The 17,939-nt window shown below is 47.6% G+C and overlaps 1 protein-coding gene across 1 annotated transcript in view; it reads left to right on the top strand.

Moving 5' to 3' along the window:
• Positions 1 to 309: 309 nt before the first annotated feature.
• Positions 310 to 17,939, top strand: part of CCDC13 (coiled-coil domain containing 13) — a 42,549-nt gene continuing 24,919 nt past the window's right edge. Inside the window, exons 1-6 of the mRNA XM_004368432.1 lie at positions 310 to 530; positions 3,658 to 3,806; positions 8,614 to 8,756; positions 10,395 to 10,484; positions 14,934 to 15,050; positions 16,257 to 16,361. Of these exons, the coding sequence (XP_004368489.1) occupies positions 310 to 530; positions 3,658 to 3,806; positions 8,614 to 8,756; positions 10,395 to 10,484; positions 14,934 to 15,050; positions 16,257 to 16,361 (825 nt within the window). The remainder of the gene's footprint in view (positions 531 to 3,657; positions 3,807 to 8,613; positions 8,757 to 10,394; positions 10,485 to 14,933; positions 15,051 to 16,256; positions 16,362 to 17,939) is intronic.

The following is a 17,939-nucleotide window of genomic DNA, read 5'->3' as shown; positions in this document are numbered from 1 at the left end:
CCACTGATTTAAGGAACGGAGAAGAGTTAAATGTTGAGTCTGAATGAAGGGGGCTTTTCCAATGCCATTTACAGTCTGGTGGCACATTCAGGGCTAGGGGAGGATGCTCAGTTCAGCTTTTTCTTTCAGGGGATTGGAGGTGAAGGTAGGGCTTCTAAGCTTCCACATGGACATGCATATGAAGTTAAGCAGGAAGCCGCAGGGTTGGGGTCTGTAGACAGGGCTGGATATGTGCTGAGCACTCTTAGGAAATGGGTACTTTATGGAGTCTGCATGAGCTCAAGCTGCCTTTTTGACTCCTAGAGCAAGATGGCAGCAGATAAAGGCTCGCAGGACACCTTGCGGCTCCAGTTCAAGATGTTACAGGAGATGCAGCACAAAAGGCTACAGAAGCAGATGGAGAAAAGGAAGGAGAAAGAACTGAGCCTCCAAAGCAAAGTCAATGACCAAGAAGAGCTCCTGGAGATCTCCGACAGCTTCAGCCTCCTCCACACAGGGGAGCAACATTCAAAAGACAGCTTTGAGAAGAGGTAAAATTAGAACTCTGCCTGGGGCACTGCAGCAAGGTGGGGAAAGGGAGGGAGAGATGATTGCAGACATCCTTCCAATCAGGTTGACTAGATGTGCTTTTATATGTTGAGACACAGAGTTCATTATTGAAGACTCATATCCAATGGAAGATCTGTGTTCCCATGGACATAATTTGATGTGAAATGTATTTATAAACGATTTAAAGTCAAATTGAAAATTTGAAACTCATTAAGGTGTTACTCATTCACTTGAATTTCTTTTGCAGCCTCTCTTTAATGAAAACTGGGCTTGAGTTTCTGAGGAGCTGGTTGGCTAACTCTGATGACTCCTAGGTGATCATTGCTCCAAATCTCATCTGGGATTGTTCTCCCATGCCAGTGTCCCTTTCCTGACACATAACAACACGTAAACACATCCTGTCCTAAAGAAGCTCTTGGTAAATTCCTTGCTTTTTTGCAGTTGGTGAAAAATTTTGAGGGAGTCCAGAATTTTCTCCACTTGCTCTAAATTTGACATCACACGATGCATATGGATTTATAGTCGTTATTGGAAGCAGAAATCTGTTTTGATACAAAATTCTCTAAAAAGTCAAAAGAGTTCTTAACTGACCCTGTGCTTCTAGTGTCACCCAGATTCCACCTTCTCCATCTTTAAATTCTGCTTTTTATGGTGTGAAATGGGACTACTAGTAGTAGTAGTAGTAGTAGCATCAGAACCTGTCTAACTTCAAGGGGGATAATACGAATCAAAATCAGCCCAAGGCTGACCCCTATGAGGTAGAGGTCAGACATACCTCCACCCTCCAACCTTTTTAACAGTTCTGATACCAGCTGTTCCCACAGCACTTTCTACTTCTCTTCTGGGTTTGATAATTCATCGCAATGGCCACACAGAACTGACAGACCATTCGTACAGTTAAGTGTTAAAGAAATAACAGGGTACAACTCTGGATCAGGATCAGGAAGCACGTAGGCAAAGTCTCCCTTCTTCATTGCAGAGCAGCTATCTCAGCTCCTCTCGGCCATGCAGGCCTCCTCTCAGCCCCCTCAAGACAGGCTCCTCTTAGCCCTGCTGTCTGTTATAGCTGTCTTCAGTGTTACAGCCTTTGACCCATGTTACAGCTCTTTTAGGAAGTTCCTTGCCTCCTCTCTCTGCTTCTTCCTTCTATATTCATTCTGCTGCTTTCTTCTCTCTTCATTCTGCTTCTCTTCCTAGTTCTTGCTGAAAAATCTGTGGGTTTGGCTACTTATATACACAACTCCTTATCAGTTTCAAGGCATGACCTTCCCAGCAGGGCCACGAACTGACCAGTCCCCTCTTAGGCTATAGACACTTCATTTGCATAGTCTACTGACCAATCCCTGCAAAGTGCATACCAATCACAGGGCAGCCTGCAGCCCAGGACCAGGCAAAAAGTATCAAACCATAAATTGTTTATAGCTTAACCAGGAATCATCCATCAACCTGGACAAAAGTAACAAACCCTCTAGGATAGAAAACTAGGACAAAGATAAATCCTCGGGATTAGGGGGAAAAAATCTCTCAAGTTGTTTTTTCAAAGACCAAGGCAAAAGGCACACAAAGGAAGTTATTTCACCACATATGGTTTCCCAATTTTTTAAAAGTTCTACTAAAAAAAGAAAGCGAATTGTGAAAAAATAAAGATTTCTCAATAATTGAAAAATTGATTTTGGCTCCTAACCACTAGCTCTGAATTAACTCAAGAGCTATTTGCAAATGATCTTTCTCCAAATCAGGGAAATGAATTGGTGGAGACTCAAGCCATTGATAGAATAATAATAATAGTAGCAGTAGTAATAATTACTATTACCTTGGGCCTGTGGAGCCGTGGTGGTGCAGTGGTTAAGCATTTGGCTGCTAACTGAAAGGTCAGCAGTCTGAATCCACCAGCCCCTCCTTGGAAGCCCTATGGGGCAGTTCTACACTGGTCTTACAGCATCACTGTGAGTTGGGATCTACTCGGCAGCCACGGGATTTTGGTTTGGGCCTATAACTTCTATCACTTATTTTCTTCTTCAGCAACTATCTCTATGGGGGCCTATGCTGTGAGTAACAATAGAATGGTTTAAAAGTTCTGGGAGGAGCCTTGTGGGACAACTTGTAATACACAAAACCAACCACCTGTTCTGATTTTCCATTGGGCTTGCCTATGACCTAGAGGCCTCGCCTCAATTTAAGGCTTAGAAAATTCCTATTTGGTCTTTTAATATATGCATTTAAGACTATAGATTTCCTTCTAAGTATCACTTTAGCCACATCCCTCAAGTTTTGATATACATTGCTGTCATTCAGTTCTAAATACTTCATAACACACATTACACTTCCTTCTTAACCCATGAATAATTTAGAAGTGGCTTTTTTTTTTTTTTTTTTTTGGTTCCAAACATATGGTAGGTTTAGGGGTTTTTTAAATTTATTTATTTATTTTTGTTTTTAGTATTGATTTATAATTTTAATCAGTTGCCATTAGAGAAAACGATCCGTGTGATGTTCATTATTTGGAATTTGCTCAGACTGCTTTTGTAGCCTAAAATGTAATACATTTTTATGCATGTTCCATAGATGTTTAAAAGGAGTATGAATTCTCTTAGTGGAGGGTTTGATATAGCTCTCTGTTGAATCCAGAAACCCTGGTTGCATAGTGGTTAAGTGCTATGGCTGCTAACCAAAAGGTCAGCAGCTCAAATCCACCAGGTGGTCCTTGGAAACTCTATGGGGGCAGTTCTACTCTGTCCTATAGAGTCGGAATCAACTCGACAGCAGTGGGTTTGGTTTTTTTCTTTTGAATTCAGTTAATAGACAATGTTATTCAAACCTTCTTTCTCCTTTCACTTTGTGTGTGTGTGTGTGTGTGTGTGTGTGTGTGTGTGTGTGTGTATGTGTGCACCCATACACACATGTACACGTTTAATCACCCAGTTCTGAGAACCATGTGTTAAAATCTGCTCATTGACGTTTTCTTGATTTCTCCTTCCTGTTTTGTACAGACCCGTTCTTATCACCACCTACTGTCCAATCCAGGCACAACAACCCTGGGCAGTGGAGGCCAGATCCCTGCCCACGGGCCCCCGTGAAGGAGCAGTTAACGCTGCCTTTGCCTTCTAGGGTGCTTGAAGACGAGATTGAGCAGCTTCGAGAGCAGCTTAGAGAAACAGTGGATGAGAACGGAAGATTGCATAAGCTGCTGAAGGAACGAGATTTTGAAATCAGACACCTCAAAAAGAAAATAGAAGAGGACAGATTTGCCTTTACAGGTAGTTGTGACCGTCTGACTCATTCCCCTGCCCAGGAGTCCAGGTGGCTGGCCCAGAGGGCAGGTGCCCGAGAGAGAGAGTGCCAAGGGTCAGTTGTGATCAAGCTTGTCCAGATGGGTCTTGAGAACAAGGGAGGGGTAGAAGAAGAGAGCAGACCCAGGGAGGCCAGCACACCAGGGAATGGGAACGTAAGGAACAGCGGGGCAGCAGGCAAGCATCTAGGAGGTGCTGCGGACCCAGCAAGCATTCTCTGAGATGTCACAGCTCAAGGTTCTCTGAGATGCTTGCAGCATGTTGGGTGAGCCGGCAGGATCCATTTCATCTTGGTGCTTGGCTCAGGCACTGTGTCATGCGGGTAAAGCCCCAGTGGAAGTGGGCATTTACTCTACGGCATCTGCTGTTCCTGCTCCAGAGAGGTGGACAAGGCAGGGAGGTTGGCTGTTCCAGGAGGACTTCCTAGGACCCAACCACCCTTAGCAGGGTCTAGGCTGGACCTTGACCCTGTAGGTCTGGGCTGGACCTTGATTCTTGTGGTGGAGACTTTAGCTTTGTGGACCTGGGATGGCCTTGGCCCTGCAGTATGCACTAGATGTTGGCTCTCAGGTTATGGGCTAGACCTGTGGTGTCTGGTGGGACCTTGGCCCTGATTGGGCTCTTCTCTGTTTATTCTTGTTGACCAGAACCAGAACCTCTGCTGAATTTGCATTTCCTTAACTGCTAGAGTATATGATTTTCCCAGTGATTTTATAATATCTATTTTTTCCCCATATCACCTATTAAAGGAGAAAGGCAGCCAGATGTGCCAAGTCTATGCTAAATGATACCCACCTCCTTCTAGATACCTCAGGACTCTAGACCATTCTGAGCCCCTTCTCTTAATGTATTCTTATCCTCTTCAGCAGGCATGAGGTTGCCAAGGGCAGCCATTCCTTGTCACTCAACTCGCTGCCTAGCAGCAGCCAGTCTGGGCTAAGTGGATTTGAAAACTGTCAGTGCCTTTGTTTTGCCCTCCACCAGTTGTCACCCTTAGTCTTGTTCTGAGATGCATCAATGTCATGTTGAAAAGTAAGTCTGAAAAAGAGAACCTACAGACTGGGAAAAAAAATTGGGCAATGACATATCTGACAAGGGTCTAATCTCTAAAATCTGTTGGATACTTCAACATCTCAAGAACAAAAAGATGAATAACCCAATTAAAACATAGGCAAACGATATGAACAGACACTTCACCAAAGAAGACATTCAGGTGGCTAACAGACACATCAGGAAATAGGATAGTTAGCTATTAGAGAAATGCAAATCAAAACTACAATGAGATACCATCTCACCCCGACATTACTGGCACTAATAGGGTTGCTCTGAGTCAGACCCGACTCCACGGCACCTAACAACAACATTAAAAAAATAGAAAATAACATGTTGGAAAGGTTGCGGGAGATTGGAACTCTTATGCACTGCTGGTGGGAATGTAAAATAGTACATCCACTGTGGAAAATGATATGGCGCCTTCTTAAAAATCTAGAAATAGAAATACCATATGATCCAGCAACTCCACTCCTAGGAATATATCCTAGGGAAATAAGAGCCATCACATGAATAGACATATGCACACCATGTTAATTGCAACGTTATTCACAATAGCAAAAAGATGGAAATAACCTAAGTACCCATCGACAGAAGAATGAATAAACAAATTATGGTACATACACACAATGGAATACAACTATAAAGAATAATGATGAATGCACGAAACATCTCACAACATGAATGAATCTGGAGGGCATTATGCTGAGTGAAATAAGTCAATCCAAAAGGACAAATATTATATGAGACCAGTATCATAAAAACCCAAGGAAAGGTTTACAAACAGAAAAAAAAAAAACAATCTTTGATAGTTACAAGGGAGTGGAGGGGTGGGGAGGGGAAATCACTAACTAGGTAGTAGACAAGTGTTAACTTTGGTGAAGGGAAGGACAACACACAATACAAGGAAAGTCAGCACAACTTGACCAAGGCAAAATCATAGAAGCTTCCTGGACACATCCAAATGCCTTGAGGGACCAAGTTATTAGGGTTGAGGGCTGGAGATGGTCTCAGGGGACATCTAGGTCAATTGACATAACATAGTTCATAAGGAAAATGTTCTGCATCCTACTTTGGGGAATAGCGTCTGGGGTCTTAAAAGCTTGCAAGTGGGCATCTAAGATACATTTATTAGTCCCATCCCATCTGGAGCAAGGAGAATGAAGGAAACCAAAGACACAAGGAAAATATTAGTCCAAAGGACTAACGGACCACATGAACCACAGCCTCCACTGGCCTGAGCCCAGAACTAGATGGTGCCTGGCTACCACTACTGACTGCTCTGATAGGGATCACAGTGGAGGGTCCCAGACAGAGCAGGAGAAAAATGTAGAACAAAATTCAAGTTCACAAAAAAGAAAAAAAAAAAACAAAAAACCCTGACTTACTGGTCCGACAGAGACTGGAGTAACCCTGGAGACTGTGGCCCCCAAACACCCTTCTAACTCAGAACTAAAGCCACTCCAGAAGTCCACCTTTCAGCCGAAGATTAGACAGGCCTATAAAACAAACAGTAATACACGTGAGGAATGTGCTTCTTAGTTCAACCAAGCATACAAGACCAAATGGGCAATACCTGCCCAATAGCAAAGATGAGAAGGCAGGAAGGGACAGGAAAACTGGACAAATGGACACGGGGAACCCAGCATGTAAACGGAAAGGGGGAGAATGCTGACACAATGCGGGGATTGCAACCAATGTCACAAAATAATTTGTGTATAAATTTTTGAGAGAGAAGCTAATTTGCGCTGTAAACTTTCACCTAAAGCACAATAAAATTTTAAAAAAGAAAGAAAAGTAAGCCTGAGAAGGTGTCCCTGACAGTTACCCACTGCTGCAGTGTCAGCATTCAGAAAACTTGCAGAGCGTATGACCAGATCTGTCATTGTGCAGATGGGGAAACTGTACTGCAGAGAAGGCAAGGGACTGCCAAGGCTACTGTTAGGGATTGAATTGTGTCCCCCCAAAATAAGTGTCAACTTGGCTAGGCCATGATTCCCAGTATTGTGTGATTGCCTACCATTTTGTCGTCTGATGTGATTTTCCTACGTGATGTAAATCCTACCTTTAAGATGTTAGAGGCAGGATTAGTGGCAGTTATGTTAATGAGGTAGAACTCAATCTGCAAGATTAGGTTGTGTCTTAAGCCAAACTCTTTTGAGATATAAAAGAGAGAAGCCAGAAGAGAGACACGGGGACCTCATACCGCCAAAAAAGCAGCACTGGAAGCAGAGCGTTTCCTAGACCAAGGGAAGATTAATGACAAGGACCTTCCTCCAGAACCAACAGAGAGAGAAAGCCTTCGCCTGGAGTTGGCACCCTGAATTCAGACTTCTAGCCTCCTAGACTGTGAGAGAATAAGTTTCTTTTTGTTAAAGCCATCCACTTGTGGTATTTCTGTTATAGCAGCATTAAATAACTAAGACAGCTACCGAGCAAGTCATTGGCCAAGGTGGACTAGCTCCGACTGCCTGCCTTCTGTACAGCCAGTACGACTTTCCTTATTTATTTCCCTCCAACCACTTCTTTTACAACCTCCTTCACTTACCTACTGTGTTCCAGCTACCCTGGCCTCCTTGAGATCGCTTAGACACACTGCACATTTCCACCTGAGGACCTTTGCACTTGCTGTTTCCTCTGCTTAGAACACTCTTCCCAGTTGAAAACAATCTTCTTCATGGTTTAATCCTTCACTTCATTTATTTAGGTCTCTGTTCGCACATTACCTCCTCAGAGAGGCCTTTCCTGAATACTCCATATAAAATAGCATCACTCCATCACTCTCCATCCCCTTGCCCAGCTTCAGTTTATTTCATAGCACTTACCCCTCCCAGATATTACAATATATATTTGTTTGTTTGTGTTGTGTATCTCCCCTGTTAGAATAGGAGAATGTCAATTCCTGGTCTCTCATGGAGAATGTAAACTCCATGAGTCCTTTTTATTCACCACTGAATTCCTGACACCTAAAATGTCCAGCACTTGATAGAATCTCAATAAATATTTACTAATTGAATGTAAGCATTCACATTGGTTAGGTGTTACCACAAAATTCTGCATAGCTAACAACCGCATAATCTCAGCAGCGTTCAGCAATAAGTGTTTATTTAGCTCAAACATGGGGGTTGGCAGGGGATTGGCTGATCTAGGTCAAACTTGGCTGGGCTGGTTTAGCTTTGTTCCGTGTGTCTCTCATCCTCTTCCTAGGACCACCTGGCCTGAACGTGTTCTTGTGGAGATGGCATAAGCAAAAATGGCAAGTTTAACTGCACAAATGTTTTTCAAGCTTCTACTTTCATCATATCTGCTAACATCCCATTGACCAAAGCTCAAGCTGAGTCCCAAGTCAGGCAGGCATTGAGGGGTCAAGGGGACAGCACCCTGCTCACCAGAGGGCATGGCAAAGTTCCAGGGCATAGGGGGCAGATGTATCATCCTATCACTGGGGATGACCTGAAGAATTGGAGCAATAAACCTATCTTCCACAGAATTAAAATGCTACTTTCTGCCTTTACATTTTCTTAGAACATCCTGGATTTCTGTTCACTGGAGTTGGGTCTCAGGGCCCCTAGGCATGTAGTGACTCGCGTGAGCCTCCGCCCCTTCGAGAGCATTCACACCAAACAGCTTTAATTTCTAAAACCCCAGTGCTGTTGGTGATGTGGCATGAGTTTGATGTGCCGGCTTGTGTGTTTATTTGGCCTCACCATTTCCTTCTTTTTAGGGACAGCTGGTGTGGCCGGGGATGTGGTTGCCACCAAAATCGTCGAGCTGTCCAAAAAGAACCGGGTGCTGATGGCGGAGTCGGAGGGTGCGAAAACCAGAGTGAAGCAGCTGAACAATCGAGTCCAGGAGCTGGAGCGGGACGTGAGGGGCCTTGTCCATTCCTGCCTCTGAAGGGGACTCCTGGGGCCTGGGCCCCTCCTCCAGAGAGACAGCCACATGTAGATGCCTTGGGTGCTTCTGAAGGGCTGTGGGCCAGTGTTTGCAATGAGTTCCTCAGCCTTTGTCACATTCTGAGAAAGGAAAGTGTGTCAGGAAGCAAGGGGGACACGGGTCACTGAGAGGCAGCCTGGTTAAGGGCACAAACCTATAGCCTGACTACCTGGATGTGAATCTCAGCTCCACCACTGACTTGCTTTGTGACTCTGAGCAAATTATAAACTCTCTGCGCCTCAGTTTCCTCCTCTGTCACATGACAGTGTTAGTAGTGCTCACCTCAAGGGTTTATGAAGATTAAATGACTTGACATTGTAAAATGCTTAGAACAGTGCCTGGCCCATAGTAAGCACTGGATGAACATTTGCTCAATAAATTAAGAGGGGCCCTTGCTAATATAAGCAAAGTTACTGTAAATGAATGAACAGGGATCCTTGCTAACTTTAATCTAGAGGCAGGAGCATCCCCCCCAGTCAGGATCTCACTGTTGTCCGTCTTCTGCTTTTTGGGACCACCAGCGCTCCCAAGCTGATCACAAAGCCCTCCAGGCAAGGGCACAGCCAAGTGGTCCATGGCCCTTAGGAATTAGAATGGAATCCTTGTGCTGGAGGGCACATCTCCTCATACTACTGAGGAGCAGAGGCTGGGAGAGGCTCAGAGGCTTTCTCAAGTCACACAGCCAGTGAGTGGTGGCACTGGATTGCAGCCCACCTTGTCATTATACTTGGCATTAAATTAGAGCTGCTCTATTCTGTAACAGATGTTTTCAGCACCGTCTCAGGCCCTGCGGATACCATGGGGAGCAAAATAGATATCTTAGCAAAATAGATACTTGTTCCCCTCCTGGGTGTAGGCCAGCACCAATTTGTAATATAGTTATAAACCTTGGCCGAGGAAAAGGAGAGCAGTGGGTGCGTTAAGGAAGCACCCCTCAGAAGAGGGCACAGTGGGTCCCTGGAGGGTGGAGAGGGCCCTCCATGCAGAGGGCCCAGCGTGGAGTGAGGAAGAGGGTCTGAAAGGAGACCAGTGTGGCGGAGAGCGGAGCAAGTAGGCGGTCAGAGAGCTGGGAGGGCGGGACTGTGCCGAGGCTTTGTGTGAACAATCAGCAGATGATTAAAGGGTGGGCTGTACACCGCAGTCTCAGCCACCAGGCCATGAGCCTGTGTGGCAAGTTTCTCCGTGTCTCTGACCCTGCCTGCTGATCTGTGATATGACGTCCATAATTCCTTTACTCTCCTGGGCTGTTTTTACAACTCCAGGAGACAGACTGTGGCCACAGTGTTATCATTTATTAAGCATTCTCTGGGGCACCAGTGTGAGCTCTTAGTGAATCCTGGAGCTTCTCTTACCCTGCGACTGTGGAGTGGGGCAGGCGATCAGTTAAACCCTCTCCCATTGCAGAGCAGTGGGGAAGGGAGAATTCATCCACTAACAGTCCTAAAGTGGCTGCAAGGACAAACCACCAAGACTGGTAACCGCACACCCAGTGGCTCCAGACCACTTCACTTAGGCTGCACACTTTGCCAGTCAGAATTAAATATTAAGTGCAAGGATTTGCTTTTTCAGCTGCAGATGGCCGTGGCCAGGCTCCCAGCCCAGGGGGGCACCGAAGCGGGAGCCAAGCCTCCGAGGACCCCGATGGGAGATGGAGCCTTGGTAGGAATTGTCTTCTGTGCTGGGGAGTCTGCAAGGCAGCTGCCAGCCTGGGCCCCCCTCCTTCATACAAATGCAGTTGCCTCTACCCCAGGCCTACCCCCTGCCCCATGGCCCTGGCCCTGAGCCAGGTGCTTGTTGTCCACCATTGCAGTCTCTTCAGAGCAGAGAACCAGGGAACAGTGACTGAGCCGCTGGCCTGAGGGCCAGGCATGCCCAGGGGGCCTGGGGAGGGTGTAGCTCTGATTCAGGCCCCAAAGAGAGATGGTGGGAGGGGCTTGAGGACCCTGGAACCCTAGAACCTCAGGTCCAGGAGAGAAGGCCTGGTCCAGATGCTGTCCTTCTCTCAGCCCAGACATCTCCTTAGGCATCCTCACCGGGAAGACATCCAGCCTCTCCCTTACCTCAGCGACAGAGAGCTCACTCCTGTCCAATGGAGCCCTGTTCCTGATGGGGCAGTTCATATCGTGAGGAGTCTTCCCTTCATGGAACTCAAAATCTATAGCATAAAATTGACTATTTGGAGTGTGGCTTTTTCCCCAGATTCCACTGTACTAAGCCAGTGGGTGAAACCCGGGAAACAGGAATTGCAGCTCTGTGAAATGAAGCAGCTGACCCAATGGATGGCCAGCCATGTGGAGCCCAAACCAGGCAGATAAATAGCATCAGAGTCTTGAGACCATCCCAGGAGGCCTTCCCAGGGGTTTCTTGGGGAGGCCAGGCTGGTTGGTGACATAGGGAGCCAAGCCTCAGGACTCCCAGTTCAGTGCTTCTTCCCCAGCCCTATCTCCCCTGTTGTCTACACTTCAGGATCAGGCTGCCTCACGGTCATCTTGACAAGAAAAATCAGTCCTCCATGTACAGGGATGGACCTTTCTTTGGAGGTTTGAGTCCACCCAGGGGTTAATCTGTTTCCTTAAGGCCCGTCTTATGTAAACCAGTCTCATTCCTGGGGAGGCAGCAGAGGGGGCCCTTCCGTGGGCAAAGTCTGGACTGAACATTCTCCAGGGCCTCTCCTGGCTCTGAGGGACACTGCTAAGATGCCCTGGTTTATTCCAGACCATTGAGTAACCCATGCCCCTAGAGCTGCCCTGGACAGGAAGCTGCTTGTTCAGTCACTCAGTGAGCCATGACATAGGGCACCAAAGACAGGGCCTCTGTCCACGGGGCCCTCCTGGTCTAGGAGGTGAGATGAGTAGACATATTGAAGGAAGGATGTGGACAGGGCCTTCAGAGAGAGCTCTGAGTTCAGCAAAGGGCACACACCCTCCATGTGAGGCAGCGGGAAGGCAGGATTGAGGAGGAGTACTTGAGGTGGGCCTTCTGGAGAAGGAAGGTAGGGCAGGACCTTCCAAAGGGAACAGTGCAAGCAAAGGCACAGAGGCCAGGAAGCACTAAGTATTCCTGCCCAGTTTGCTTAACTGTCAGCTTGCAACCCAGGGCCCATGAAGGGAAAAAGGGAACATAAACCAGAAAAGCTGAGATGTGGTCATAGAGGGAGGCCCTGAATCGAGCTAGAGCGGGAGTTTTGACCTGGCTCTGTGGCTGCAGGGAGCCTGGAGTTTGTGATCAGGGAGTAGTTGATGGGCTGCATGTCTCAGCTCATCAGCTGCACGTGTTTCTCTGGCATCCTTTGATCAGAAGGAGAACAAAAGCAGTTTCCCTTCATTAGACCGTCCAGGGCAGCCCAAGCCTGAGCCACACTCAGGCCTGTAGACTTGATCCACATTCCACCCTGGGTGCCAAAGCACATTCCAGAGAGGAGCTGAGCACCCTCCCTCAGCATGGGGCTCCGGCAGGCTCCTGCAGGCTGTGGTGTGAGCAGCATTGGCATTGTCCCCCATGGACTGAAAACAGCTGGGGCAGTGGGAGAGGGGTGTGCGTGCCCACACCAAGGTCCCCCTGAAGCCTGTGGGATTTCACTCTGGGCAGAAACATCTCTAAAATGACTGGAAGGTAGGGTCGGCCCAGCTGCTGGGGACGGCTGGGGACAGGCAGAGCGGAAGCAGTGATTGCTGCTTCTGTACGTGGGCCCCAGCCATCTTGAGAATACCACCTGGCCCTTGGCCCCCTTTGCCAGCTGCCCGCTGAGCCTCGTTAGGCCCTCCGGCAAGGCCTCTGTCAGAACTCAGCCCCAGACAGGACCGTGTACATGCGTCATCTCATCAACCCTCATAGACATCCTAGAGGTTAGTGTTAAAAACCGGTTACTGTCGAGTTGATTCCCACTCAGGGCGACCTCATGTGCGTCAGAGTAGAACTGTGCTCCATAGGATTTTCAATGGCTGATTTTTTTGTACATAGATCACCAGGCCTTTCTTCCAAGGTACCCTCTGGCTGGACTCAAACTTTCAGTTAGCAGCCAGGTGCATCAATCATTTACACCTCCCGGGAACTCGGAGGTTGGTATACATACCCCTATTTTACAGATGAGGAAACTGAGGCTTGAAGAGAGGATCTCACTTCCTGGGGTTCTAGAAATCCAGATTGAATCTGATCCAAGGACTGTGCCCCTCCCACTCTCTGTGCAGACCAAAGAGATGCTGCAGGTCTCAGCATCCACGTGGCTGGCTCATGTGCTCCCACAGCTCCCAGCACCCCCCACCCGTCAGAGCCAATGGGGCTCCCAGCACTGGAGACCTCACAGGCTGGAGTACTGCTTCCCAACCCAGGGCAAACTCAAAGCGGCACATTAGCAGGGGAGAAGAAGACAGGCACCTGGCAACAGTGAGAAGGAATGGCAGGCAGCCAGAAGGGGAAGGACACACACACAGTGTACTAAAAAAAGGATACATTTGTTTTTTTTATAAGTTTTCAGTTTGCGAAGCCCATTCACATTGGTTATCTTATTTAGCCTCATGGTGGTGCTGTGAGGAAGCAGGAGAAGGAAGTACATCCACTCCTCACTTATTGACTATCCGACATTTCACATTTACAACAATAGTAAAAAATCTACTATCTTACTATTTTGTACATTAATGATGTACATCTGGCAGTAATGAACGCCCAAGTGTGAGGTGAGAGTAACGCAGGCTGTATTGGTTAAGTTTATGTGTCATCTTGTCTGGGCTATGATTCTCAGTGGTTTGGCAGTTATGGAATGATGTAGTCATCCTCCATTTTGTGTAATGCTGATTTCCTCACAACCACCTGGTCTTTGGAATCTAACCATGTCAATAAGTGAGGAATGGGTGTATTTTTATACCCATTCTACATATGAGGAAACCAGATCAAGCCAGGGGTTCTGGACCAGTAGTTTTCAGCTCAGCCACCTGGGGCCCCTGGGGTCCATGAAACTTCTGGACACCATCTACTGGGAGCTGTCTTTCACACTGGTATTCACATGAGATCTTGTTGGCGACTGCTAAGGAAAAATCAGAAAGCCACTGCACTGCCCACCCTGCTTCGCAGAAGTCCACCCACCCAAGGGTGTTAGGCTAGGGTCAGGTGGTCTCAGTCCTACTGCCTGACAAGATGCTCAGCCCACATAGCAACAGGTTAAATTGGAAGAACTAGCCAGTGCAAGGAAAGAACCAGGGTTCTAATCCCACTTCTGTCACCCCTAAGGGCAAGTTACTTCCTCTCTGGGCCTTATTTTCATCACATATGAAAGGGATTTAAATGGCCTGACTTTGGAGGTCCCTTTAATGCCAAACTTCTGTGAGTCTGTGCTCAGGAAACTCTGTTAAACAGAGAGAAGTAAGCAAAGTCTTTGAGAAAAATTTACATCCAAATGGTTTAAATCAATGACTTTTTTTTAAATGACATTGCTGACTTCCAGTAGGCAGAGTTTTCATAGTGGCTGCAGTTCTTCAAGCCACAGAGATGGAGTATTTGGGGGAATAAACTGGGTCCTTATTTTTGTTTGGTGGGCCACTGCCAGGAAAGGGAGGCCAAGGCCTAGCCTCATGATTCCTGGAAGAGGGAGACCCTGAGTTAGGATGACAATTAGCTAGTTCCGTCTTTACTCTGAGTGACGATGGATTTGCTGTGATCGTGGCCTCTGAGCACAGGAGAATGAGCTCACCCTCAGGAAGTGTCTGGGAGATGTGGAGCCGGCAGGCTTCCTCCATATGCTCCACCTCTGTGGCCTCTGCATGTGGGCATGAGTGTGTGTGTATGTGCATGTTTGCACTTGTATGTGCGTGTGTGTGCATGTGTATGTGCACAACACTGAGCAAAGAGCTTGGACCCCAGAATTGGACTGCCAGGATTCAAATCCACGCACCACCCTTACCAACCAGGTACCCTGAGCCAAATGAACTTAACCTCTACCAGCCTTCGTTTTGCATCTCTACAGTGGGGCTAACAAAAGAACTACCTCCCAGGTTGGTGAGGATTAATGAGTTACTCCATGCCAAGCACTTTAGCACAGGGCCCGGCACATGCTTGGATAAATGAGGGCTGTGATGATTATTGCTATTTAGACTGCTCTCCTTCCTTCCCAACCAGCCGGAGAGCCCAGAGATGAAGGCCTTGCAGGACAGGCTGGCAGCTGCAAACCTGAAAATGAGTGACCTCCGCAACCAGGTCCAGGCCGTGAAGCAGGAGCTCAGGGTAGCCCAAAAGGTATCAGCACGAGGGCTCAGGTCTTGTGTGGCTGGGGCTGGGCTTGGGAAATGCGTGGCCAGGATGTTGGGTTCCGTTCAAGAGCAGCAAGTGCTCAGCCCCAGGAGCATCCTACAGCATGCTCTGCATTGGGCTCCAGGTCTGGTAACCTCTTTCTGCCAGCTCTTGGTACAGACCCATTTGGTGGGCAGGGCCTCTCGCTGCCCAAGGGGCCCTGAATGCATGCCTGACCATAAGACAGCACTGTACCCCCAGGCTAACCCCTTTAAACCTTCCCTGTGCTACCTGCACCCCAGCAGATCCCAGGTCTCTCCTTAATAAGGCACCTTGGCCTTGGGAGCCTGCAGGAACCTGCCTCCTGCCCTCTGCTGTGTCTATGATACTAGAAAATAAATAAGTTGTTTGTTTATTAAAGGCCCCTTTCAAAGGCGAATGTTCATACTTGGGACGCAGGCCCAGCTGGTTCGTTATTTATTTTTATTTACATAGTGAATTCTCTGGCATTTGTCTTCCCTGCTGGAACCACTCAGACCGGCCAAGATTTCTCAAACAGTGTTCTATTGTGGAAACAATCACCAGACTTGGTACACAGGATCAGGTTTCTGTGACAGGCTTCAGGGCCCATGTCACAAGCTGAAGCATATTGTTTCCACCTCAAAGCCTTAAGGTAGGACCTGAGTGCTGTCCTTCACCAGCTGCAAAGTTGGGCCTTTCTGGAACCACTGCATCCCCGATTGATGTTCGGTAGCCCTTCTCCTTGCTGCACCCAGAGATGGCCACTTATGGGTGGCTTTTCACAGAGGGCAAAGCCTTGAGGCAGTGTACTTCCTGTGATCATTTGCAATTACCTGGGTTCTCGGTGGCAGGTGAACAGGTTAAGGAAGCAGGTGTTGATCAGCTTTGTGGTTCAGTCATCCCAGGACATGACAAGGGCAAGGGGCCCCATCTGGACATTGTGGACAGTTTCTCCGCTGCTCTAAGCGCTGTCCGGGAAATGCTGGGGAGGATGGGTTTACTACTTTCCCAGGGGTCGAGGTAAACTGGCCCTTGAGTGCCACGCACTGAAGCAGAGGGAGGCTGTGTGGGCAGAGGCAGGACCCTCTGAGGAGCCCCATGCACCCTATATTACTACTGAACTGTATGCAGCACTAGGGGTCTGGTGGGACCCTCTCTCCTGGCCACACTGAAGGCCTTGCCTCATTTCAGGTCTTGGCCTCTGAGGTCGGGGAAGACGTGAACGTCCAGCAGCTCCTGTCCAGCCCCGGGACCTGGCGCGGTCGGGCTCAACAAATTCTTGTTTTGCAGCGCAAGGTGAGTGAGTCAGCAGACTCCTCCTGGCCGTGAACAAAGGGTCTTGAGATGCCCCAGAAAGACCCGCACTGACCCACCTGAGAGCCTTACACACGGACCCCAAAGAAGGCCTGTAGTACGACAGAGCACGCTCACAGCTGTTTTACATCCTCATGACCAGCCTGATTGTAATTTGTTATTTAATGAACAAGCACTTATATAACAGCCACACGCCAGGCACTGCTCTAAGCGCTTCACAAATGCTAATGCCTCTGATTTGATTTATTTCACTCTAAACATATTTTTTCCTAGCTCATGTAAGTTTGCGTGACTGTTGTAATTGTAGGCTTTTTCCAAGCAGTTTGGTCCAGATGCTTCCAGTCTTTTGAAAGTTTTAATTACCCAATAAAAACTTAGCCTGCCTTCCTCTTCATTTTCTACACATTTTGGAGCATACCTAGAGCCAGACTGCTTGGATTCAAATCCCAACTCTTTGCTCAGCAGCTGCGTAGCCGTGGCCAAGTTACTTCATCTCTCTGAGCCTCAGTTCTCTCATCTGTGTAATGGGAGTGATGACAGTGGGCTGGTTGGAAGGATTGAATGAGTCAGTAGGTATCAAGGGCTCAGCACAGTGACATAGGTTTGCTGTGGTTATTTTCCTTTCTGCCTTCAAACCAAGAAACACATGAATAAATGTATAACTTCCAGTATTTGCCAAGAATGTCCCCTTCATTCCCAGGGAGTTTAGGTCACAGTTCCTGGGTGGCTTTTGCTCCGCAGGGTCTCCTGTGGGATCCTTGAAGCCAACATGAAGGGGGAAAATATTCCAAAAAGCTGTAATTGATGATCAATGTGTGGCCTTGAAGTTCAAGAGACATGAGTTTGAGTCTCGCCTCTGTCACGGTTCATAGCTCTGTGACCCTGGGCAAATTACTACATCTCTCTGTGCCTCAGTTTCCTCCCCTGGGAATGGAGACAACAATACCTTCCTTGCAGGGTTGTTGTGAAGGTAAGTGAAGCAATACCTGGAAAAGTACCTGCCATAATAAGCACTCAACAAATTAGTTATTATTGTTATTGCTGTTAAGTTGTGTAAATAGAAAATTAAAATACTGTGTTCTTTAAATGTTTAATGGAGTTACCACACAAAGCCACACGAGGGCACTGGCATGTGCTTTCCAAGTGGTGCTGCCGCCTTTGCCATTGACACTGGTGAGTTTTGCCTCCTTTCCTGGCTCAGCTTTACCCAGCTTTGCTCCATCATTTGGTTGTATTGACATGGGAACCAAGGTGAGAAGGGCCCTAGGAGTTATCTGCTTCAGTCCCAGTCTGATGAAACCATGGCTCTGTGGGGTGATATTTACCTGCCACATGCCTGTATGTGCCAGGATCCATGCTGAGGGCTTCACCTGGGCCATCTCAGGGTTTCTCCAAGTTACCGAATCCTAGAAATAACCCACAGTGCTTGTTAAAAATACAGATTCCTGCCCCCACCCCCGGAGCTCTGATTCTGTTGGTCTGGAGTGCACCCCAAGATTTGTCATTTTAAGAAATATCTTGGAGGATTCCCAGGCTCAGGCAAGTTTGGGATACCCTGCA

Source organism: Trichechus manatus, unplaced genomic scaffold (genome assembly GCF_000243295.1).
Source record: "Trichechus manatus latirostris isolate Lorelei unplaced genomic scaffold, TriManLat1.0 scaffold00001, whole genome shotgun sequence".
NCBI lineage: Eukaryota > Metazoa > Chordata > Mammalia > Sirenia > Trichechidae > Trichechus > Trichechus manatus.
Note: the sequence above shows the minus strand (reverse complement) of the source record. Positions and strands in the feature narration are given on the sequence as shown.